The 23,851-nt window shown below is 39.4% G+C and overlaps 2 protein-coding genes and 1 long non-coding RNA gene across 3 annotated transcripts; 1 reads left to right on the top strand and 2 right to left on the bottom strand.

The window, feature by feature from the left end:
- Positions 1 to 600: 600 nt before the first annotated feature.
- LOC149114550 (uncharacterized) lies at positions 601 to 4,793 on the bottom strand. Its single transcript, XR_016206499.1, has 2 exons — positions 4,675 to 4,793; positions 601 to 727 (listed from the first exon to the last, which is right to left on the bottom strand). It is a non-coding gene; the product is annotated as an uncharacterized LOC149114550 (long non-coding RNA).
- A 1,643-nt stretch (positions 4,794 to 6,436) lies between these two features.
- Positions 6,437 to 12,086, bottom strand: LOC110046164 (inactive pancreatic lipase-related protein 1-like). The gene is made up of 6 exons (XM_089286083.1): positions 11,660 to 12,086; positions 10,712 to 10,945; positions 9,512 to 9,817; positions 8,878 to 9,086; positions 7,395 to 7,617; positions 6,437 to 6,565 (listed from the first exon to the last, which is right to left on the bottom strand). The coding sequence occupies exons 1-6, from the start codon at positions 11,712 to 11,714 to the stop codon at positions 6,555 to 6,557; spliced, it is 1,038 nt and encodes a 345-aa protein (XP_089142209.1). The 5' UTR covers positions 11,715 to 12,086; the 3' UTR covers positions 6,437 to 6,554.
- Positions 12,087 to 16,532: 4,446 nt separating this feature from the next.
- Positions 16,533 to 20,835, top strand: LOC149114549 (uncharacterized). The gene is made up of 6 exons (XM_089287174.1): positions 16,533 to 16,727; positions 17,472 to 17,586; positions 18,111 to 18,196; positions 18,568 to 18,666; positions 19,449 to 19,493; positions 19,592 to 20,835. Exons 1-6 carry the CDS (start codon positions 16,647 to 16,649, stop codon positions 19,730 to 19,732), a joined length of 567 nt encoding a protein of 188 aa, XP_089143300.1. The 5' UTR covers positions 16,533 to 16,646; the 3' UTR covers positions 19,733 to 20,835.
- The last annotated feature ends 3,016 nt before the right edge of the window (positions 20,836 to 23,851 follow it).

Raw genomic sequence — 23,851 nt, 5'->3', positions numbered from 1 at the left:
ACAGAGTGAAACCTACGCAAATAGACACATACTCGATCATCAATGGTCATGATATGTGATCAACCAAATCGCTTTCTCGCGCATTACAATAGCGCGCATATTTGTTATGTTATCATGAGAAATTTCACAAACATGCGAAATTTTTCCCCTCAGAAGTAGCGCGACATTCGAATACAAAAAAAAATTATTGGGATCGTATTTCGTTTCAGTAAAACGTATCCGAAAGTATTCAAATTGTTTGCTCCCATCCATCAATATAATGACGGCTGCTGATAGTTCAGCCAAAGAAATATCTGAGCTAAAATAAGCCAGGATTTTCCCTCCGCTGACGTGTAAGAGTTTGAATACAGAGGGTCATTTGCATCGGTCTTCTTTTCTTTCACCAACGAAACAGTTAAAACTATTACAATCTTTTTCCGATCACAAGTATGGCACCCTCATAACATATACCTGATCTAAATCCCGAATGGGTGTAATATTCCAAAGAAAGTCATATTCACCAGTATATAAAACACCATATTTCTGCCTGGGAATATTGACGGGTGCAAAATGACCTCAGGTTTTCAAGGACTTGCCAAACTCAAAAAATTAGACGGTAGAAAGGTTTTGACTTCTTATTTTAATCATAGGGATATCTAGAAACACATCCTCTTGAGTGCATCACACCACTTGAAGTCATTCACTCACTTTGACTCTGAGTAACCCCTCACTGAGCTTTAACTCGATCCTAAGTAAAAATAACGGAAGAGAGAAAAGAAGTTATACATAACCAAATAGCAAACTAATTATTCTTAACACTCTTTTCTTCTCTCCTTTTTCTATTCTTCAAATCTTTCAAGGAAACCTCGCATACGCGTACATTGTTTGAGAAGGCCATTCCGAGGATGCTATTCCTTTAGACAGAAACAAGATCAAAAAAAAAATACTAAAATTCAGGGAAAAAATTCAGATGGCTTAACACGAGTAGATAGAGATGTTATTTCATTGCGAGAACAATGAAAAGAAAACTAAAATTTTACCAGTACGCTACAGTGTTTATATCCAAATTCATATCCATAAAACGTAAGCTTCTTACATATCTTCCAAATGTTCACAAAGAAACAACAGCAAATCGATTCTATTAAACTCTTTTCATTAAAAGAACTTGCTCGTTGACATGAAAATACCAAGAAAGTGATTTTTCTCAGAGAAAAAAAGTGTCGACACTGAATGGAACCAAACAATTAACAGATAAGAAAAATAAACTCCAAATGACAAAGAAAAGAAAAGGGCAAGGAAAAAAGTAAATCAAAATGGCGAAAATTTATACCTTTCAGGCTGTAAACACTTCAGTGATAATCTGTACTTGTCACAATGTCCTGTACCAATCGCTCGAAAACTGGGCACGAGTCAAATCCCCACCGCACCCTCGCAAGTAAAATTAAACGAGTGAAATCTATAGAAACCCCCCACTCCCACAAGCAAAATGTTGTGTCAAGTCTGAGTAACCTTGGCGCGGGGCTGGGAGGAACAATACGTTGGAAGAAAATATATTTCCCACTGACCAGGGAGCCGCCAATATAATATGGTAATGAATGCCGTCCCAAAATCGCATTTAGTTTATAGCATGTTCGTAAGTTCAGAAGGTTCGGACAATATCGCGCTCTGATCCCAGACAAAAAAGCGTGATATTTTCAGTTTCGGTTGTTAAATACTTTAGTAAAACTCGTTTTAAAACTTTAAAAGAAAACACTTTAAGGCTTTTTAGAGTTTCGTTAAAGAAACGCGGACAATCACCAACAAGTACTGAGGCTGAAATTTGCGAAATTTTAATAATAAACCCGAGGCTGAGATTTTGAAAAGAATATACTTTTTTTGTGTTGAAATTTTGAAAATACAACACAATTATATGTTTTTAACTAAACCTTATAAAATTCCACCCTCCCCTAAATGGCAGGACTAGCCAAAAAGCAAAAAACAACAGCACTTAAGCCGCATGTTCGATGCTAGTAGCGTTTCTGCAAGAAGTTATGTACATCATATTAGGCTTCTATGCCTGCAGGCTGGCTCCAAATGCTTTAACATCATCCAGACACCAAAAACATTCAAAAGCAGAAATGTCAAACGCTATAATCTAAGAATATTCACAAAAATATTTTCAGCCTAAAATCGGCAGAAAAATAAGAATATTCAGCCTCGGTCGGAAAAACGATATTCTTACTGAAAAAATTAAGAGCATCCGCGGCCAAATAGCAATTCTATGCAAATGATTTGAGCGAATTATTCAATGCAGTATAGCCAGAAAAATCTGACGAAAATACCTTTTCTTGTGAGAATAACGAAGGTAATATCCATACAGAAAAACTATAAATCACGGAAAATAAACGAAACTAGTGAAAAAGGGCGATCTGCAAATTTAACGAAAATCTTAATAACGAGACCAATACTAAGCTATTAAACTCAGGAGGCAGTGTTGGGATCATTAAATATTTTCAAACGCACACAAATTTAGTCAGACTCACTGATGTCTTGAGCGGACCAATATTTCGAGCTCGTGAAGTGTTTGACGTCCAAAAAGTAAGCTTTGCCATACAGCTGTTTCGCCGATGGTTGGCATTTTCACAACTAGTACTGTTATACAAATTTTCTTATTTCAACTTTCCGACACGAAACTGTTTAATGATGAAGTGAACATTCAGAACAGCTGCTGAATAGGCCTCAGCACAGCATTGTTCAAGATACAACTTCTAGATCGCGAGGTTTAACTAATTGCTGAAAACTGGTCAAAATTTTCACTGAACGATCTATTATGTAATTATCCGGCTACCATAGATACATACATTAGTGCATGGAATGTGGTATTTAGAACGGTCAAAACTGTAATTATTAGTCAGCAGAGAAATGATGGGCTTTTTAGCTGATTTGAGATTTGCAAAACTTACTAACGGCTGTGAAACGTGCGGAAATTTTCACTGATAACTTAGAAATCACTGAAAATTTAATTGATTAACTTAATTTCCATAACCCCCACATAGAACCGCTATTTAAGTCGGACTCACTTTCGGACCTGAAACGGATGTTGTTTTAGTCACTGATCATGCATATTTTCTAACTAAAGCTGGTCCAATTTGCAACTTGAACTAGACCAAAATTTACAACGTCTTCTTGACTGTCTGTCTTTAGAATTCAAGTTATTCACACTTTTGTTATTGGGACTTTTAACGAATCCTAAATGCAACTTTAAGCCGAAACAACCTCATTGAAACTACACGAATAAATAAATTTCAGTAATTAGAGGGAAAGCCACAGCAGCTGCCGTAGCTGGTTTTCACGCTGCTCCTCTATATCCTGGTCGAATTAGAATTTGCAAATGTTGGTTTCTGTGGAGGGAGGAAAATCGGAGAACCCGGAGAAAAGCCCTCGGAGCAAGGCGAGAACCAACAACAGACTCGATCCGAATATGGAATCGGCATCAAATCTCGGGCCGCACTGATGGGATGCAAGAAAAAATAAATGAAACTAGTGAAAAAGGGCGATCTGCAAATTTAACGAAAATCTTAATAACGAGACCAATACTAAGCTATTAAACTCAGGAGGCAGTGTTGGGATCATTAAATATTTTCAAACGCACACAAATTTAGTCAGACTCACTGATGTCTTGAGCGGACCATTATTTCGAGCTCGTGAAGTGTTTGACGTCCAAAAAGTAAGCTTTGCCATACAGCTGTTTCGCCGATGGTTGGCATTTTCACAACTAGTACTGTTATACAAATTTTCTTATTTCAACTTTCCGACACGAAACTGTTTAATGATGAAGTGAACATTCAGAACAGCTGCTGAATAGGCCTCAGCACAGCATTGTTCAAGATACAACTTCTAGATCGCGAGGTTTAACTAATTGCTGAAAACTGGTCAAAATTTTCACTGAACGATCTATTATGTAATTATCCGGCTACCATAGATACATACATTAGTGCATGGAATGTGGTATTTAGAACGGTCAAAACTGTAATTATTAGTCAGCAGAGAAATGATGGGCTTTTTAGCTGATTTGAGATTTGCAAAACTTACTAACGGCTGTGAAACGTGCGGAAATTTTCACTGATAACTTAGAAATCACCGAAAATTTAATTGATTAACTTAATTTCCATAACCCCCACATAGAACCGCTATTTAAGTCGGACTCACTTTCGGACCTGAAACGGATGTTGTTTTAGTCACTGATCATACATATTTTCTAACTAAAGCTGGTCCAATTTGCAACTTGAACTAGACCAAAATTTACAACGTCTTCCTGACTGTCTGTCTTAAGAATTCAAGTTATTCACACTTTTGTTATTGGGACTTTTAACGAATCCTAAATGCAACGTTAAGCCGAAACAACCTCATTGAAACTACACGAATAAATAAATTTCAGTAATTAGAGGAAAAGCCACAGCAGCTGCCGTAGCTGGTTTTCACGCTGCTCCTCTATATCCTGGTCGAATTAGAAAGTTGGTTTCTGTGGAGGAAGGAAAATCGGAGAATCCGGAGAAAAGCCCTCGGAGCAAGGCGAGAACCAACAACAGACTCGATCCACATATGGAATCGGAATCAAGTCCCGGGCCGCTCTGGTGGGATGCAAGCGCTCTCACCACTGCACCATCACTGCTCCACAACTATATACCGCAAGAATTCATGTGAGGCAATACAAACCTCGTGTTTGGGCAGTCAGTATCATAAGCAGGGCGATAACTCCCTTCCTGAACATTGTCCTTCTTGATGCTTTGAGTCCGGCAAGATATTGTTGATAATTAAATTACTTATTGCGTGGCTAGGTGTTTTGACGATTTTGCGAATCATGTGCTTCGAACAGACCAATCAAAAATCATCTCAGAATTTATATTATTGCACTCACACTGTTAATGATACCCTAAAGCGAGATCACTTTTCTATAAGTGTGATAAGACAAGATTTGCGAATGTTAAATATAGGAAACCACAATCCGCTGTGAAACTGAAAATGCTGCCATAGGTATTCTCCTAATGTACGCTCCTACCTTAGGTCTTGTTCGTTCAATTATCCCGCACGACGAAAGACTTGGCAATTTCGTAAAAAAATTATCGTAGTCGTATTACTATGGAATCAGGAGAAACTTCACAAGCATGCAAAATGATTCTCTGTGGAAATCCAATAAAGAAAATTCATTGGGGGTCAACTTTAATTTTGCTTCACTAAATATATAAAAATATTATCAAAAATATTTACACCCTTTCAATGCTGTCTGCCTTACACGATAGCAAGCAATTGAATGTCTGACCCAAAAAAAGTCAGCAAAATTATATTAAGAAAAGTGGAAGAAATCACTTCAAAAATGTCGGTATTCTTTCGTCTGCCGAATTCGAAACAAGGGAAAAAGGAGATAACTGTTGTTTCAAACAACTTTAAATCCCCATAATTCGTAATAAGATACGTTTTAAATTTCTGTGTACTACAATAGTCAGTTTTAGCGCTTCTGTGTAATAAAAAAGTCGGTTATAAAATGAGTTTTCTTGACATAGGTAAAGTAAACAGCCTCTTTTTACTTTATGAACAAAAATTAAAATACAAGTAGTTATGGGTTTTCCGACTAAAGCAAACTATGTCTTTTTTTCTGAATTCTAATTAGCCGTTTCTGCTTGGTTGTGTTAGTACAAACGTCCCTAACATTGAGAGTTTTTCATAAACATTTGTTTGCGTTGGCAGTGGTTGCGCCCATAAAAAGACAAAATTTATGAATAGCTGCAAGCCCTGTGCAATAGCAATGTACCAAATAGAAGATGGGGTCCCATGCTATCTGAAGAAAGAGGGAAGAGATAAATGCAACCTTAGAATCCAAACGAAGTGAAAGCTACGCAAGTAGACACAGGCTCGAACATCAACGGGTCGGCTAGTGATCGATCAAATCGCTCTCTCGTGCATTACAATAGCGCGCATTTTTGTTATGTTATCATGAGAAATTTCACAAGCATGCAAAATTTTTCCCCTCAGAAGTAGCGCGACATTTGAATACAAAAAAAAAAATTTATCGGGATCGTATTTCGTTTCAGTAAAACGTATCCGAAAGTATTCAAATTATTTGTTCCCATCCATCATTATAATGACGGCTGCTGATAGTTCAGCCAAAAAAATATCTGAGCTAAAATAAGCCGGGATTTTTCCTCTGCCGACGTGTGAGATTTTGAATATAGAGGATCATTTGCATTGGTCTTCTTTTCTTTCAACGACAAAACAGTTTAAACTATTACAATCTTTTTTCCCGTCACAAGTATGGCACCCTCATAACATATCCCTAATCTAAATCCCAAATTGGTGCAATATTCCAAAGAAAGTCATATTCACCAGTATATAAACACCATATTTCTGCCTGGGAATATCGACGGGTGCAAAATGACGTCAGGTTTTCAAGGACTGGCAAAACGCAAAAAATGAGACGGTAGAAAGGTTTTGACTTCATATTTTAATCATAGGGATATCTAGAAACACATCCTCTTGAGTGCATCACACCACTTGAAGTCATTCACTCACTTTGACTCTGAGTAACCCCTCACTGAGCTTTAACTCGATCCTAAGTAAAAATAACGGAAGAGAGAAAAAAAGTTATACATAACCAAACAGCAAACTAATTATTCTTAACACTCTTTTCTTCTCTTCTTTCTCTATTCTTCAAATCTTTCAAGGAAACCTCCCATACGCGCACAATAAAATGTCCTTGAGGGAACATCCAACATAACACGAAAGGCGCACTCACCGCAGAATGGAGCTGCGCTGTTTGTTTTATAGATAAAGAAAAAATAAATGAATGAATAAATAAAAATATTTAGAGGTAAAGCCGCATCACCCCTTACCTGGTTTTCATGCTGGTCCTCTATCCTGGTTGAATTGGAATTTAGAGATGTTGGTTTTTGTGAAGGTTGGAAAACCGGTGAACCCAGAGAAAAACCCTCGGAGCAAGGCGAGAACCAACAACAAACTCGACCCACACATGACACTGGGTCGGAATCGAACTCGGGCCACACTGGTGGGAGGGGAGCGCTGTCACCAGTGCGCGATCCCTGCTCCTCAAACTCCATGCTTATTTAACGTAGACCTATTAGCGTTCTATCACGAATGCTGCTCTCTGATTGGCTACGCTGCTCACTATCTATTCTCTTGAAGATAGTGAGTAGCGTAGCATTGAACGCTTGTTAACAAACTGGCAATCACCTCTTTGCGTTTTCAAAGTGTCTGTGAAAGAGAATTTAGATAAAGCTTTAAACAACTTTTAGATTTGTACCAAAACAGTTAGATTATTCGCTCTCGATTTCTATGTGTGATAGTTGACTCGGGCTGCGCCCTTGTCAACTATCACACGATAGAAATCGAGAGTGAATAATCTAATTGTTAAATATACTCACCACAGAATGGAAGTGCACTGTTTGTTCTCAGAAAAAAATAACCAACGTGTTTGGTGAGGTCAGCACCATACCCCATAGTTGGGCATGCGCCATTACACGTTTTGCACTTTCCGTCTTCAAAGTTAGAGAAGCTTCTGCATGGATATGCTTTCCAGGAACAAAGGTTTTGTACCGAGGCGATGTAGAATTCATAAGCTCTTCTGTGCATGGCTACAGGATAAGTCTGTGTAAAGTGAAAAAACTCGGGTCATTGTTCATTCCTGGCTATTTAAATTATGATTGCCACAGCAAAAACGGTGTCCTCCTAGCCTCAGTTGTCCGAAGGCTGAATAACGCTATCCACCAGATAAATCGCTATCTAGTGTATAAGTGTGCTTGTTCTTGTTCTTGTTTCATTTTTGCCATCTGTAAATATATTAACAAGTCAACATATCAATTTAAAAGGCAAGGAAGCGCAGGGAAGCTAATGAGGCTTATGTAAAGGCCTACCTTAAAGATACCTAAGACTTAACAAAAGAATAAAAATGCTGTCATTGTCATTGATCACAATTTAGGATTAACAGTAGTTAAGAAAAACTAAACGCGCAAATGCGCAAAAGCAACGGACGAAAGAAACGAAAAAAGCACACACAAGCGCACTAAGAGAAGTAAAGTAGGTTGCCAAACAAATTACACTATCCGCTGGATAGTGATTTATCCGGTGGAGAGCGTTATCCACCTTTCGAAGAACCCGGGCCTGTAGGGATAAGCTCAGGGAATTAACCTATACCTAGGTAGGGATAGTCTTGCAGTGAGACATTATTGGCACCAGCCTGGCCGAATACCAGATTACAGTACGAGCACTGAAAAGAAATCATTTGCACCAGGTGAACTGACTGCTAATCGACGAACAACTGCTGCTGGAGAAAGTCATTTATGACCAATAAATGTATGACTGAAAACAGTAAACAATGTACATAACATGTAAATGTGCACTTTCTGCAAAGCGTTTAGCAAGGGCTGTGTAATTTATGATCGTCAAACACGCAGCGAGGAGCTATTTCAAATTCCAGGGCAAAAAGAGGTCGGTATTAATGCATGAGAGAATATGCATTGGAAGCAGGCTGCTCTTGCAAAATAGCCTAATTGTAAGTGCGTTTCACTACAAAATATTTGGATGGTAAAAAGGAAAAAGTCTGCATACGAACCAAGCGGCCCATCAGGTGGGTGCTTATGCCGGTTTCTGAAGCATGAGGCGAGAAGGGATATTTCTACTCCCCCAGGTTGGTCCTCGATCCATCTTAGGGCTACCCCCCAGCATAAAACCTGGCTGGAGAGAAGAACTGTGAGAGTTAAGTGTTGCCGAAGAACACAACACAGTGTCCGCAGCCAGGGCTCGAACCCGGACCGCGCGCTCCAGATTCTAGCGCCCTAACCACTAGGCCACCGCACCTCCACATATTTTTGGATGAGCGGACGTTCAGTTCATCTCCAAACGTTGTACTCTGTCCTGACAAAGGATTCGCTTACTTAGTATGCTGCAACCGTTTTGTTTCTTGCCACCATTTGGGATAAACTCCGTGTGCCCGTTCGTTTGGCTTTTTCCGATGCCCAGCAGACTGGTATGTATAACGTCGACATACGCGGCGTCACCTGGGTCCAAACGAAACCGGAGGTCATTTTTCGTAAAAAGAGGTCCAGCGGGATCTAAGGCTGTGAACAAGAAGAAATTGATAAAGCTTGATAAATACAATGAAGAGGCATTACTGTATCGGACCTGTAAGCTCCTACTAGCTTGATGTAAACAGTAAAAGCAATTAGTTAATTCTTGGCATATGATTTCGACTGTATTTGTTCACAAAAAAAACGAAAGAAATTACTTACTAACCGGCTGACTAACTGACTGACTGACTGACTGACTGACTGACTGACTGACTGACTGACTGACTGACTGAGTGACTGGCTGGCTGGCTGGCTGGCTGGCTGGCTGGCTGGCTGAATGAATGAATGAATGAATGAATGAATGAATGAATGAATGAATGAATGAATGAATGAATGAATGAATGAATGAATGAATGAATGCTGACTAAATGAATATATGAATGAATAGATCAATCAATCAATCAACCAATGCCAACCTGTTATGCGACCAAGAGTCATTCCGCGGTCTTTAAGATAAGCCCCAGCGTATCCTGCCACGTGAGCACCAAGACTATATCCCACAATGTAGAATCGATCAGCAAAACTGGGAGAGCCGGATGAACTGGAAATCAGGAACCTTATAAGCACTGCTGTGTGAACCCCTACAAGCCGAGTGTTTCCAGCAGCTTGTGGATACATAACCCTCGCTCCTGGATTCCAGTTCACCACAATTACATTGCAGTCTTCTCGCTTCAGCAAGGCGTTTTTCATACGTGTAGGATAAGTACGTACGCGGTCCCGTCCTAAATAAAAACAAACATGTCCTATGAAAGAAAGTTTCTAACGAAATCCTGTAGAGCACCTACAATTATGATCACAGGGAAAAGCAGATGCGATATTAAAAAAGAATGTGGCGAGTTAATCAAAGAAACACGTAGTTTTTCTTTCCGTAATATAATACACATTAATTTGAATGGATGATTACATAAGCTACATCGAAACATGTTTTACACATCAAAAACTGCCATCGTTCTAGTTAAAGAGCCTGCGTGAAAATCTGTGTAGACGGCTTTTCGTTTCCGGTGAAAAAGATTGCCCTACAACATTCACTTCAAGTTATCTGACCATAATAAGCTTTTCCTTATATCAAGAATATTTTTCACGGCTCTCTCTCTCCAGGAATGGGGTTACTCTAAAACGTTTTGTAGGGTCCAACCGCTTACCCTTTTGTATACCATTTGGACAGAAAAGCTACCCCTTTCACGTACCTACTTAAGAGCAGTACATTTCTTTTCGTAACCCTCGGAATAAAGTTAATGAACAATACTATGGGACAACATTAAGCATTACCAGAAGAAATGTTAACCACACAAAAAAAACAGGTTTCATAAGTTCAGTTCCCGTTCACGTTATATCTAAATGACAGTTTTCCCTACCTTTCATATACCTCAACCTGTGAAATCCCTCCCTTGTATACCTGAAGGCTGAAAAAGGCCGATACCTCTTTCGGGCGGAGCCTCCCCGCATTGGCCATTATAGGGAGTACCTGTTGCCCCTCTGCCCTTCCCCCCCCCCCCCCCCCGCCACCCCGTCTCTGTCATTTTTTACCCCGTGTACTTCTTTTCTGTTGTTGCTTCATTCTAATGTTAACAATGCAATTCAAAATATTCAGTTAAATTGAACAAAGAGACACTTACCTTGGTAACCATGGATTATGAATATAGTTCGCCGTGAGATGTCGAACTTTGCAGCTGTAAGTTTTGCTACGTCGAAATCATTGACAAACCCAGAACCACTCCTGGTGAACATTTGAAACGTTGTTCCAACGGCCGAAGGGCTTTTTGGCAAGTTAACGGTAAAAGCGTCCAAACCGGGTTGTCGCTTAAAGCAGCCGTACTTTCCGTAGCAGACTTCTTTTGGAAATAAAAAACCTAAATAGATCCAAAACGCGTACATATCAATGATATTATAATTCTCTTATATCCTCCAGTCCCTGCGTTGAAGCGTAGTGGCAACTTCAGTTATGTAGGTAGGTTAGGTGGGAGGGTGAACGGCTGGGTGGGTGGGTTATGTAGGTGGGTAGGTGGGTGGGTGGGTGAGTGGGTGGGTGAGTGAGAGGTTGAGTGGGTGGTTGGATGGTTGGAAGGGTGGGTGGGTGAGTGGTTGGCTTTGTGGCTGTTTGGGTGGGTAGGTGGGTGAGTGAGTAGTTGGGTTGGTTGTTAACCCCGTGGGTGGGGTAGGTAAGAAGGTAAAAAGGGAGTAGGAAAGTTGTTTTCCTCAAACTTTGTAGGAGGGGGGGGGGATTGCTAGAAAAATTAAAATATTTAGAGATGAAGTCACATCAACCTTGGCTGATTTTCACGCGGGTCCTCTATCCTGGTCGAATTTGAATTTAGAGATGACAGTTCTTGTGCAGGGAGGAAAACCGCAGTACTCGGAGAAAAATCCACGGAGCAAGGTAAGAACCAACAAAAAACTCAACCCACATATGGCACCGGGTGCGAGAATTGAACCAGGGTGGGATGGGAGCACTCTCACTACTCTGCAATTTCCTTTTTCCTAGAGGTATATTCCAAGTAATATGATGTACTAAGATATACCATGTGTTTATTGGTATATTGTAATTAATATGATGTAAGCTATACCATATGTTCGGATCGTTAGTGTCATCAACAGGAAAAGCACTCCATTTGACAACATTGTTGCGTTGTTTGGCTTTTTCTTGATGCCTCGAGCTCTGTAAAATATCACAAATAATTATATCAATTACCCAGAGTCTGTCATTTAAGAGTCTTTATACAGGGGGTTCCTTTTTATTCCTGGACCCGGCCCTCATTAGCTTTTAGCACACACTCACCTGCAATTAATAAAATAAGGATTTTTTTGGTCCACCGGCCGTGACCAACGAGGACAGGGAAGGTTTGCCTAGTAATTTCACCAACTAAAGTTTTGTCTCAGAGGTAGGTTCAACATACATGATGAACCTTTTCTATGTGCAAAGTTTCAAGGTCTCGGGTTGCTTAAGAACCTTTTTTGAAATATGTGACGGCCAGGCTGAGCTCCTCCCTCGAATGACAAAAAGATAGACTATTTCAAGCATATCATTCGACTTTTGTTCATAGTAAGAAATTAAATGTGGGCGGCGTACAATTTATTTCACCGCTAACAAGGAGAACGGCTAGTAAATTGTTAAAAAAAAATTAAATTTGATGTTTACTTGCCGAGGATCAGTTTTTCTATGCGAATTTGCCCCGATGGTTTGAAAACCTTTTTACCCGAACACAAAAAAGAAACGTCTTCGCCTATTTTATTTCCGATGTAAACTTGGACATAATGTTTAAATAACATAAAGGTTGTGAGAAGCTAAACTGCCCTAAGCAGTAGCTAGATAACAAAATTCACTTGCTTTTATATCAAGACCATTACTAGTCGTTTAAAATGTTCTAAAAGCAAAACTGTTTCACTTCGCAAGAACAAGAATGCAAGTTTTTTCCAGGCATCGATTATGTACCTGCCGTGCTTCACGTTTCCACGAGAAAACCGCAGAAAAAAAGACAATATTACAGCGCGAAATGCGAGAAAATCATACTGAAACAAAAACACTTTGACTATAGGAGACAAGAACCACCAAATATGTGACATTACCTTGATATATTTTGTCCCCACGTGAAGTGTAGTGTCTGCAAGAGACTGATGGGTTGTGGGATCAAATAATAGCGGTGTAATAGTTTTTGCCGAAAAGAGAGTGTGTTATGTTGGACACCTGACACTCAAACTATTTAGTGTTGACTCAGTTGTGGAGACAACCAATGGTGTCTGAAGGTCTATATTGGTTGAGGTTTATTTCTTTGAACTCTTTCATCAAAATGAACTTCCGACACAGGATTTGAATCACATAACATGTTTTCGAACGCAAAAAAATCAAGCCAGATTCGCTCACGCCAGCTAATGAACTGATCAATATCTCAAGCCAACATGTTTAAAAATTTGCTTTCAAACAGCTGCGCTAATAGCTTCGACTGTTCATGTTTTCACAACTGTTGTCCAAGTTATCTTGTGAAACTATATCTATATCGGATAGCAATAGCCGAGACAAAGAGGGTTTTTGGAAAATGTTCGGAAACGTTCGTGTGACCTTGTGAAATATTTTTCAACGCTCGAAGATAAATTTCGTACCTCCGCGCGGCCATGTGGTATCCTCTATACACTCCTGGGAGAAAATGCTTACAATAGGCTTTGGCGTGGCTCATTGTTATCTGAAAATAGTTCCATTAAATTGAACAAGTAGTATTATTTTTGTTGTAGCACTGGATCCAGCAGGCAAGTATTTTGAGGCCGCGCTCCCTGACGCCCGATTGGACTCACGTGATGCAGCGGCTTGGAGCAACCACTAGGACATCTTGACTTCTATCCTACCGGAGGGGAGGACCAGAAAGGGTGTGGCCTGTTCGATGGTAGGAACACTACAGCGGACTTCAAATTAAATGCGTTTTCTTTTCAGCACTTGTTCTCCATTTTATTTTTGACATATTTTTGAACAATATCAATAACCAATAATCTTTATTGCTCCGAAAAAACTTTTCATGGAGGATATTTAGTGCATTAAAAGTTAATTAGTAAGGTAGAAAGAAAGTAATTATTATAAGGTTTTCAAGTTAGCCCCTATTAGTTAGTTAGTTATTTAAAGTTATTTTTATATAAAAAGGAGAGTACAAGGAAAGAAAACCAGACCTGGAAAATAGTTCTTGTTAGTGTTGTAATAAATGATACGTAGCACTACTATTCAAATTTCTTAAAGTTTTGTTCTGACAGTAAATAATGTTTTACTTCCTTCATAAAGGAAAATGTACTGAGGTCTTTCAGGTAATGCGGGATATCACGCCAGAGATTTATCGCTCAATAGGTTAACATTTGTTTCTTAATGTCGGTACAAGGACGTGGTTGACAAGGGATTCCGTACTTAGAAGTAATACAAATTCTAAAATTGTGTTTGAATGGTTAGGCGGGGTCATACACAACGATTCCTGCGATCACAAATACGCGCATTTTCTTGTGGCAACATGGAGTACTTTGAGCGAGGTTGGTGTCAATAAAACTCGATGGAATTGAAAGAACGTTCTTCTAATAAATTTAAAATGAAATAAAGAGAGAGTAGTGTATAAAAAATGAAGTACTGTAAATCTTCGAACTGGCGTCCGGGGAGGCTTATTCGAGGGGGGCGCTTATTTAATTTCTCCCAAATCGTGGCCTGACATGATCATTTTTTTGTATACATCATCTGCGTGTAAACAACAACAAGGGTTGATCCTTAAGTTAAAAAACGCGGTATCGTTAGTACTAAACGTGTTCAACGTGTTCACTTAACGTGTTCTCAAACTGAAACAATACACAAATCTAATACTACACGACCAAGACCGTAAATCCTTTGTCGGCTCAATACTCGTCCACAAAATGGGCGAAGGTGAGAGGGGCGCTTATTCGAGGGGGAGGGGACGCTTATTTCAAATTTTGGCCGATGAGAGGGGCGCTTACTCGAAGGGGAGCGCTAATTCTATGATTTACGGTATTCCCCTTCTTTACGAAGCAGGAAATGAAACTATAGTTCGTTTTGGTCCGTTCCTACGTACAAAGTATCTTTTCAGGCTTCCTAATTTAGTTGTGTATCTCTAGCATTGATATTCATTTGTGCAGCAACCATAAACATCCTTAAAAGGTAAAGGAAACCTGTGCATTAAAATGATCATTTGCAGTTAAATTATTGTAAAAAAATTTTTGACGACGCAAAATTCAATTCAGTTATTTCTTCATAGCGGGCTTCGCCAGAGTGAGAAGGCAATTAATGATAGAACTTAATTTTCGAAGTGTTGCCAACTTGAATACAAAATCACTGAAGCATTCTTTCGCGAGACTAATTATTTGACAAACACTGTTATGCTGAGAGAAATGGAAGAACCGTTAATTCTGAACTTACCAAATGAAAAAGAAACTATCAAAAATGCTATGATGGTGATAACTGCCTCGCAATGCACTCCCAGAGGCATCACAAACTTCATGTTTTTTTAACCGATGAAGTCGTATCCTCTTTTCTCTAGCTATAACATTATTCTGGGAAAAGAGGGAAGGTCATGAAAATGTGCATGTTTCTAGCGAAATAGTCAATCGGTAAAGAAACTTCTAGTCTAGCTTAATGCGTAGAAAAGAAGCTAGGAAAACTGCTATGTTGGTTATCGCTCTCTTTTGACGCAATGCACGACGAGTAATTTCGCTAATTCGCGTGCCTGATTGTGCCTGAAAGTATTGTATCGTCTGACTCTACAATAAAAATATACACACGGAGGGCGGGTCTTGTCTTTTTAATGGAACACGCAAAGACTTTTAAGGGATTTCCAGCTGTATAACGAGTTTTAAAGGGTGCTATTCGAAACATGGTTAAAACTGATCACGCAAACTAAAGCCCTGTTTGACCGGGAGACTGGAAAGAATTAACGTTGGGCTTCTGTAGACAGTTGGTTGAGATGTAGATAATATTGTAAAAACCCAAAACTTGTAATTATATCACATGAGAGTAAATTGAGCGTTACAAGGGGAATGAAGCATGTTTGTTTCATCTGGTCCATGTCGAACGGCCAAGTCAGGCTTTTCACCTACTCCATGGCCAAGAAATAGATCTGTTACTGAATAATTTCACCTTAATGACATACTCATATTAAAGTTGTTAAAGATATTTTTGAGACATCCAGTAAATGTAGGCCTGCGTTATATTCCAAAGCTAGAAAAAATATTTACCGGCTTTCTCTTAAAATAAGTCACATAATGAAACTTATAATAAAATGACACGTTTTGTTGTTGCTGGCACATTAACCATTAGTGAAATCGCTACAGGCTTTAGTCGTTTGAAGGCCAGACAATTATAGGCCTTAACATGCATTTTACGGTAGCCAATAGTAAAGTAAAGTAAACCTTTGTTTTCTCAGGGTAACTCTGTGAGCTCTATAAATAATACTGCTATCAATAGAGGCCCTGCTAAGTATTGAAAAAAAAATTATAAACTTTACAATATGCTTAAAAATGAGATAAGAATTAGTTTAAAAGATAAAAACTACCAACTACTGATTGTAACAACGCTTGCATAGAGGCCAACAACAAAACAACTGGCAAGAGAGAAATACTTTTGTTAGCTTACCCGGATCTTAATTTTTCGTGAATTGAATTGCGTGAGCGATATTATGTTGCCTTCACCTGAATATTTACCTTCAAATCAGTTCTGGCTGTAATCCAACTCATAGACTAAACCCGTTATATTATATCCTTACTTTACCGATACATTGCCAAACAAAGAAGTAGTGGGAATTTAGAAATTCGTCAAAAAGACATTATCATCCTGATCACCGCCAAATTCTCCGAGCTACCATTATATTAGAGAGATTGCATTGCAATCAGTTAAGGGATGGAAGTTTTCAGATTGTTTCTGTAACGTGGTTAAGCATTGCATGGAATCAATATAAACGAGTATTGTTCTCGTGTTTTGTGAAATGATTTTCAGTTAAGGAGAAAAGCCAATACTCCAGAAAACTTCTTTTTTGGTTTCACAGCCAGACGAAAACTGATTTTAATCCTTAGAGTTAAAAAAAGATGGCGTGGATGTGTATTATACGAAGATTTTTCTGCTTTGATTTGCAAATGGGAACGTATTTTGTAGCTGTGTTTTCCATGGTAAGTTAAGACCTTTTTTTTCAATTCGAAGAACTTAAAAACTAATTTAAGAACACTTAAAGAACGTCTTAGCTTATTACTGTTTTGCGAATCGATATGATCTTCCGGTCTCTGAAAGCTCATGGACCAAAGATCCTGTCTTCGCCGATAATATATCACGAACTCGTCATAGAATAAGACCAACAGTCGATCCTGTTTTTGTACCTTCAATCAGAGTTCCTGTTTCACGACAATCTTGTTTGCACATGACAGATTATTAATTGCAATACACTTTTTGATCCTTAACTGTATAACTCTGAATTGTGCGGTTTGTATTCGACTATAAAGAGACAGACTTACTATTAATGATTCTGCTCATCAAGTGTATCTCTAAATACGTTTTGTCTCCCAACTTTGATTACTGTCATTACGTGGATAAAGTAAGTTACTATAATACTCTAATGAGTGACTCAAATCCAACAAAAATCGTTCTCACCAGTGTTGATGACGTCATAAGAACGAGTTAGAGAGAGAGCGGTTTTTCAATTGAGAGTCGATAGTAATCAGACAATTACTTTGGTTTTTGTCTTGATTTTACAACGGTTTGAGATTGGCTGAGTAGTCTAATTGGTGAGTAACTGGTTTGGTTTTGGCTTTGAAATATTTAATTGAAAAACACTCTACAACGTTATACGAATAAGCCAATTTTACATTACCTAGTCGTGTAATGAGGCGATTTGGATAACGCACTAACGTGTCTCTTAGGCTCTAGCTGCAGTGAATATCTTGACATTTGCTCAAGCCATCAAAGTCGTTCAACACGAACTGGAAACAGCTCACGCTGAAGATGTTTCTCTGGTGCGAAGTAATCTGACAGAAGGTAAGGGTTGTAGAAGCTATAAAGGATATAACTCTTGTTTGATGGAGACGGGGCTAGTCTCGTTTAGGGGCGTACATTGCCAATCCTAGCATAATTTCAGCGTTTAGGGCAAAACGCCACTCTTTCTCCAATGTAAAGGTACACTTAACTCTCACAATGCCCCTCTCCGCCCAGGTGTGCCAATTGGTGCCAGAGAATTTAAGGCTGGGGCTAACCCTGCGATGGACTAGCATCCCATCCAGGGGGGAGTAGAAATATTCCTAGTAACTTCATGCTACAGAAACCGAGATAGGGTGTGGTCTGACGGGCACTTGGCTCTTATGCAGACTTAACGTTGCCGAGGTACCTTTTTGAGTTGCCCCTGTGAAATCGTCAGTTAGAATTTCTTCATAGCTAAAATCAACTGACTCGATGATCATGTCGTTAGCGTCTTTAAAGGGCAGATAAAGCTTGGGCTATGCCCAGATTCGTGTACTTTAGCGGTTTAATTTATATTTTAGACGAAAAAAAGTGTTTTCTTTCAGAAACTATTCAAGTTTCATATGCTGGCATAGGATTCTTTGCTGCAGATATTGTCATGACAATGATCCTGGTTTGTGGAGCATGCCAGGTAATTATAAGACCCTCTCATTTACTAACTTTGATAGCTCTATGTGTTTAATACAGTAATTCAACAGTGGAGACCTCCTTAATTTTCATCATCAAGAATGAGCTTATCTTAGGCTTCCGTTTGAGGGAGGCTATTTGGTGAGCTGTAAACTGCATGGTTTTCTTCTAAAACTTATTTTTTATATACTAATTTTTTGGTGGAATTGGCAGAATTTTGAAGGCGAAATCACAACCCATTTGAGCCTTTTATTGCATGTTAGCTGTAAGACACCAGATACTTCAAGTACTCGACATTAGGTTACTCACATTGTTCTGACATGCTTAGTTTCAACATAGCATTCATTCGTTCGTTTCTCCTTAAAACGCTTGCAGCTCAAGCCTTGTATACTCTGGTCTTGGATTGTTTGGCGATTGTTGATGTTTGCCCATCTTGTCGCAGTTGCAGTCTTCTTTTTCATTGTGTGGGAAAAAGTAAGTGAAAAAACCTTATTTGCCTTTTTCAGGAATCCGACAAGCCTAGGACTTATTAAGCAACGTGTTGCATGCGGACCGCGTGGGTTAATATACGTAGAGGGGATCACGGAACCTCCCTCTCTCTAAGCCTTTGCATATCGGGGTCCTTCAGGTTGTCCCTCAACTTACAGAACGCCTGCAGCATGCTGAAAGAAAACAAGAACTGAACTAAATTGCGCATCTTTCAGTTTGTGCATAGTTCTCCTACGGTACAATGTAAGCCTTCTTTTCCATTGTTCTCCGGGTATTCATGCGTAACGGATGTATTTACCGCATCCCTTCAATCTGTAACTATGGAATAAGATTAATATAAGTTATGGATGCTACTCTCCTGTGTTAGTTATTCATTTACTATTTCATTATTCATTCATTCATTTGTTGCACAATCACCGATGATTCATTCATTCATTCATTCATTCATTCATTCATTCATTCAGTCATTCAATCATTCAACCAATCAATCTATATTTATAATAATAATAATAATAATAATAATGATGATGATGATGATAATGGCAATGGCAATGGCAATGGTAATGGTAATGGCAATGGTAACACCACGAGGCTTTTGGTAACACCTAATAGTTACACAATTAATAAACTTGTTTCCCTCTTAAATAAACAATAATTAAAAAGCCGTTAAAAACTTCTTCATTCATGCATTCGTTCGTTCCTTCATTCGTTCGTCCATTCATCCATTCATTCACTTAGTTACCATGGTCTTACTTTTTTTTACCCAGGTGCCTCCTGTTGGAATCATTCTGCTGGTCGACCTTGTTCTTACCGTGAGTCGCGATTTTTCTCTCGTTCCTTTACATTACAATGGCAACAAGAGGTTTGATTTCTATTCTGATCTAATTGAACGGTTTTTTGCCATTTCCAGATTGCCTGTTTCATTGTTGCCTTCTCTTTGATCCAACAAATCAAGGAAAATGAAGAACTCAAGAACGAACTTTCAGTGGACTCGCCTGTGATATTGCTTAGCAACCATAAGCGTTTGAGCTCCCCTGAGCAGTACTTGTAATTGTTCTGTTGACATGGTAACACGTAATCCTGTAATGCAATAACGCAACCTCGTTCCCAGGAGCTCTTATCTTCCCGCCTCTCTCGCTCCGGGAGGGCGGGAAGATGAGGTAGAGACCCTGGGGACGAGTTCGTGGGACTGAATCACAGCACTCAAGCTGCTCTGAAAAACACATTGGAAAACGAAACAAGGCTGGTCGGAATATGTCTTCTTCACCTCTCCTATAACGGCGAATTTCTTGATTGTAATTAGAAATTAAACTTAAGGCTTAATCGGGTTGTGTAAGGGAAAATTTACTGCTGCAAGCAGAGGATATTAATTAGTGATAGCCGTTACCGGTAATTCGCTTAATCAAACTTGAAATGAATGAAAATATCAACCATTTCGCAGTTTTTATCTTGGCTAATGAATACATTACGGGAATACAGCTTTTTTGTGGAGCTGTTGTCATCAAATAGTTTCTGGAGATTTGATCTTGTTTAATCACAAGCTGTATTTTCTTCGCCGAAATTTCAGTCAATTAATCCAGCCTTCTTTGACTTTGCCAGCAGCCTGCGAAGAGGAAAAACAGAAATTGTGATTGTTTTGCTTTCTTCTGGTTCGTAGGACATTCTTCCGAAAAGTTTCTTGAAATACCAAGAATGTATGGTTTGTTGATGTGCACCAGCTCCAAGTTCAGTGTTACTCATCAAAAGAGTTCAAGACATTTCTATTGATGAGCGATAAGGGAAACCAGACGGCCAGTAGCGGCAAAAAACGACTTCACCTGGGAGATCGCAACAACGTCTTGTCCCGGGTTGGAAGGGGGGCTCCACCCCGAAGTCCAAACTCTTCTCGGTTCCAGACCACTTTTGTTTTGAGATCTGATTAATAATAATACTAATTAAGATTTTTGGGCGCAAATAGAAAACTCAATACGCTTTCATTACTATACAAGAAAAAATAAATTAGTTACAACCGACACAACGTTTCCTATAACAGTAATAAGTAAAATAAATGAAGTAGTTAATTTGAAAATTAGGTGACATGGAAGTTAGGTACAGTCCCTCATATAATATATCAAAAACAAAATTAACAAGAATGTTTTGAGGACAGATTTAAAAGATGTCCCTACGCTTTTCAATATTTCATAATTTATGCTCCCTTTATCACCTACCGTTTATACGCCGTCTTGACGGGTTCGCAAAGCGGTCAGAATTACAGTGTTCGTATGGGAATCGATGGCAAATAACTTTTTCCATTTAGAAAGTTAATTTTATACAATTTGGAAATCGCAACGTTAAAATACTAGGTGGAGGATTGATCAAGATTTTATTCACCAAGTTTGAAGGATATAGCTTGGCTAGAAGACGCTCAGTTAATTTTCATAATTTTCCGTACATTTGTCTGTAAATTGTTTTCCCGCGAAACGCTTCTAGAAAGCCAAATTTACAGACAAATGTATGGAAAATTAGAAAAATTAACTGAGCGTCTTCTAGCCAAGCTACATCCTTCAAAAGTCAGTAGGAATGAGCAAACATCTCATAAGACGCGTGACACTACGCAATAAATTAAATATGAGGCTCAAAAGGCTCTCAAAAGTGTAAAATAGTTGCTTGTAAACTAAACGTTTCGGGCTTGACCCTTCTTCAGTGGGTGGAATGATCGAGCCACGCCATACAAAAAAACTGTACGCATAAGCACGCACGGAAATTTCTCTGGTACGGCGCAGCCGTCTTAGCGCCCGTTTTGGCAGGATTCCGGCCGGCTAGGGGCTCTTTCCATTCATCAAAAATCACTGGTTCAAATTTTCGGAATTTTCGCCCGTCGAATGGAACGCATCCGACCACTTCCCAGAATTTGAGGTCACGTGCTCTGCAACACACACAAGGCATGCTGGGTGAAACTTTGTTGTGTTTGAAAATGGCGGACTTTTTGAACATTTTCGTGGCTTTAGAGCAGGATGACTGTGAAACAACAAGTTGTACCATTCTCGATAGCAACGACGACGTAATACCTCTGGCTGCAGTTGCCTGCTTTATGCGGAGGAAATTAACTCGTGTAAAAGGGTACTTCGAAGTAACTATTTCAGCGTATATGTGGGGGGAGTTCGGAAACCATTTCCGGATGACCTAGGGAAACGTGTCAGTTATTGACACAAGAAATAATGCGGTTCTGTCCTCGTGTACCGGTTCACAAGAATCGATACAAAAGAGCCAACAATGTCAGCAACAGCTAAACAAAGGTTCGTAAAGAAAGGAGTACAATGGTTATTCCCTCTGTGTACCGGTACACCAGGACACAACCAATAATGCACACTGGGCGGATTCCAACTGGCAATTCATCTGGGCGGCCCGCAATTTTGCCAGAAAAACAAATACTACTATTCTTTTGGAGGGTAGCAAACCCGACATCTCTTGCGAATGGAACACAAAATTTTCGATAATTCCGGAAATTCTATCAAAAAGGGTGCACTCAAAACGTATTCCTAAATTTTCGAAAACTTTTCCCGGAATTTTTACCGTTCCATTCAATTTCAGACCGGAAATCTCGGAATTTTTAGGGCCTGATTACATGGCGAATTTCAGCCCAGCTAGGGGGGCTGAAATTTTGTTGCGATTACATAACGAATTTCAGCCCGGGCTGAAATATTAGCCTCGGGGCCAAATATGAAATTGTGTGGGAAAAGTCTCCAGAGAATCAAAATGGCGCCGAGAACACGAATCGTGAAAATAGGCGCATTGCTTCTCTCGTAGTTTGACCTTTTGTTGGCGCTCAATTTTTATCTTTTGGGGATAGTAACACCCTACAATGATGATGGAACTGAAACGAAACCTGTCTCTCAGCCAGAAAGACGTACTTTTATAGAAAGAAAATATGTCCTCAAGCTTGGCGAGTTCATGGCTTCCCTGACAGCCTCGTGCTGTTTAACCTTGTCTCGATGTTCTTATATTCCATCTGAGCTTTGAAATTAGAGAGATTCTTTATTTTATCGCCTTTATTCCACTGAGATCGCTTCTACTTCGTAGCTGCAGCCATCTTATTTCCTGCTTTTCAGCCCGGGCTGAAATTCCGTTTCGATTACATGGGATTTTTTCAGACTTTTCAGCCCGGGCTGAATCCTTCTTCATGTAATCGCCAATTTGATTTCATGAGAATTTGTTTCAGAAGCCGGGCTGAAATTGGCCATGTAATCAGGCCCTTCCAGGTGATCTGGTGACGTCATTGCGCGAGACCGGAGAGAAAATTTTATTGCCGTATCCCATAAGGCAGCCCGCCCGTAGTCGTGAGTTTGCATTTGAATGATGGCGGTCACTGCCAGTGTGTTGATGCTTTTCAGAATTATTTTGTCTTGTCTTATACCGCGCTTGGAACTCGGAATTGTGCTGTGAGAAGTGTTGATTTGGACAGTTGGGAAGTCTCTTTCGACGGTGAATCTTTTCTACACTTGGATGGAAGCGATTTGAGTACTTTAATCGCACAACATGCAGCGCTGGCCGCATCGCATTGTAAGCTTGAAACTCACTTGGTGTTTTACTTCAATTTGCTTTTAATAGTGTACTTTCTATATAGTATTAAAGGTACTGTATTCCATCGATCTCTGGTTTGCTTTTATTTCGTCATTCATTTTATTATTATCGTATGTCGGCCACAGCACTAGTTCGGTCGACCATTCGATCAAACGCTCTCCAACTCAGTAAAGAAAAAAATTTAATAATCTGAATGGCACACGCCAAGAATTGCTAGAAAAGATTGGCCTGACCTTTAATGAATTTGGAGAGGTAGTTGTGGGCTATGTTGACATTGAGAATTACATTACACTATTTCTAAGTCGGTCAGGTGTACACAGAGTGCAGTTACAACACCAACCAACAGCATCATGATGGTTTCCCATGGCTGAAATGGTCACGCCATTTCACAGGGGAGAAAAGTGTCAGAGTGAAAATCATCGAGCCTTATAATTTACTGAGCACAGTGTAACAGTTGCTCTTTGGTTGGGAAATGATGACTATGACACTGTCCAAAAATGCACAGGGGCAGTTTATGAACAGCTTACACAACTTCAAACAATCAAACATGCACTAACCCACACCCCTGATTCCCTGGCGTTTTTTGCAAGTATTCCGCAAATGATCCCAG

Source organism: Orbicella faveolata, unplaced genomic scaffold (genome assembly GCF_042242905.1).
Source record: "Orbicella faveolata isolate gen_17 unplaced genomic scaffold, um_ofav_v1 contig_14, whole genome shotgun sequence".
NCBI lineage: Eukaryota > Metazoa > Cnidaria > Anthozoa > Scleractinia > Merulinidae > Orbicella > Orbicella faveolata.
Note: the sequence above shows the minus strand (reverse complement) of the source record. Positions and strands in the feature narration are given on the sequence as shown.

Coding starts and splice junctions, on each gene's coding strand:
- LOC110046164 (XM_089286083.1), bottom strand. CDS start 11,714: ATGTTGTCAAATGGAGTGCTTTTCCTGTTGATGACACTAACGATCCGA. Junction 9,818..10,711: donor CATAATCCATGGTTACCAAG/GTAAGTGTCTCT, acceptor GTTTTTATTTAG/GACGGGACCGCGTACGTACT. Junction 9,087..9,511: donor GACTCTTGGTCGCATAACAG/GTTGGCATTGGT, acceptor TCTTGTTCACAG/CCTTAGATCCCGCTGGACCT.
- LOC149114549 (XM_089287174.1), top strand. CDS start 16,647: ATGGCGTGGATGTGTATTATACGAAGATTTTTCTGCTTTGATTTGCAA. Junction 18,197..18,567: donor TGGTTTGTGGAGCATGCCAG/GTAATTATAAGA, acceptor AAACGCTTGCAG/CTCAAGCCTTGTATACTCTG. Junction 19,494..19,591: donor TGGTCGACCTTGTTCTTACC/GTGAGTCGCGAT, acceptor TGCCATTTCCAG/ATTGCCTGTTTCATTGTTGC.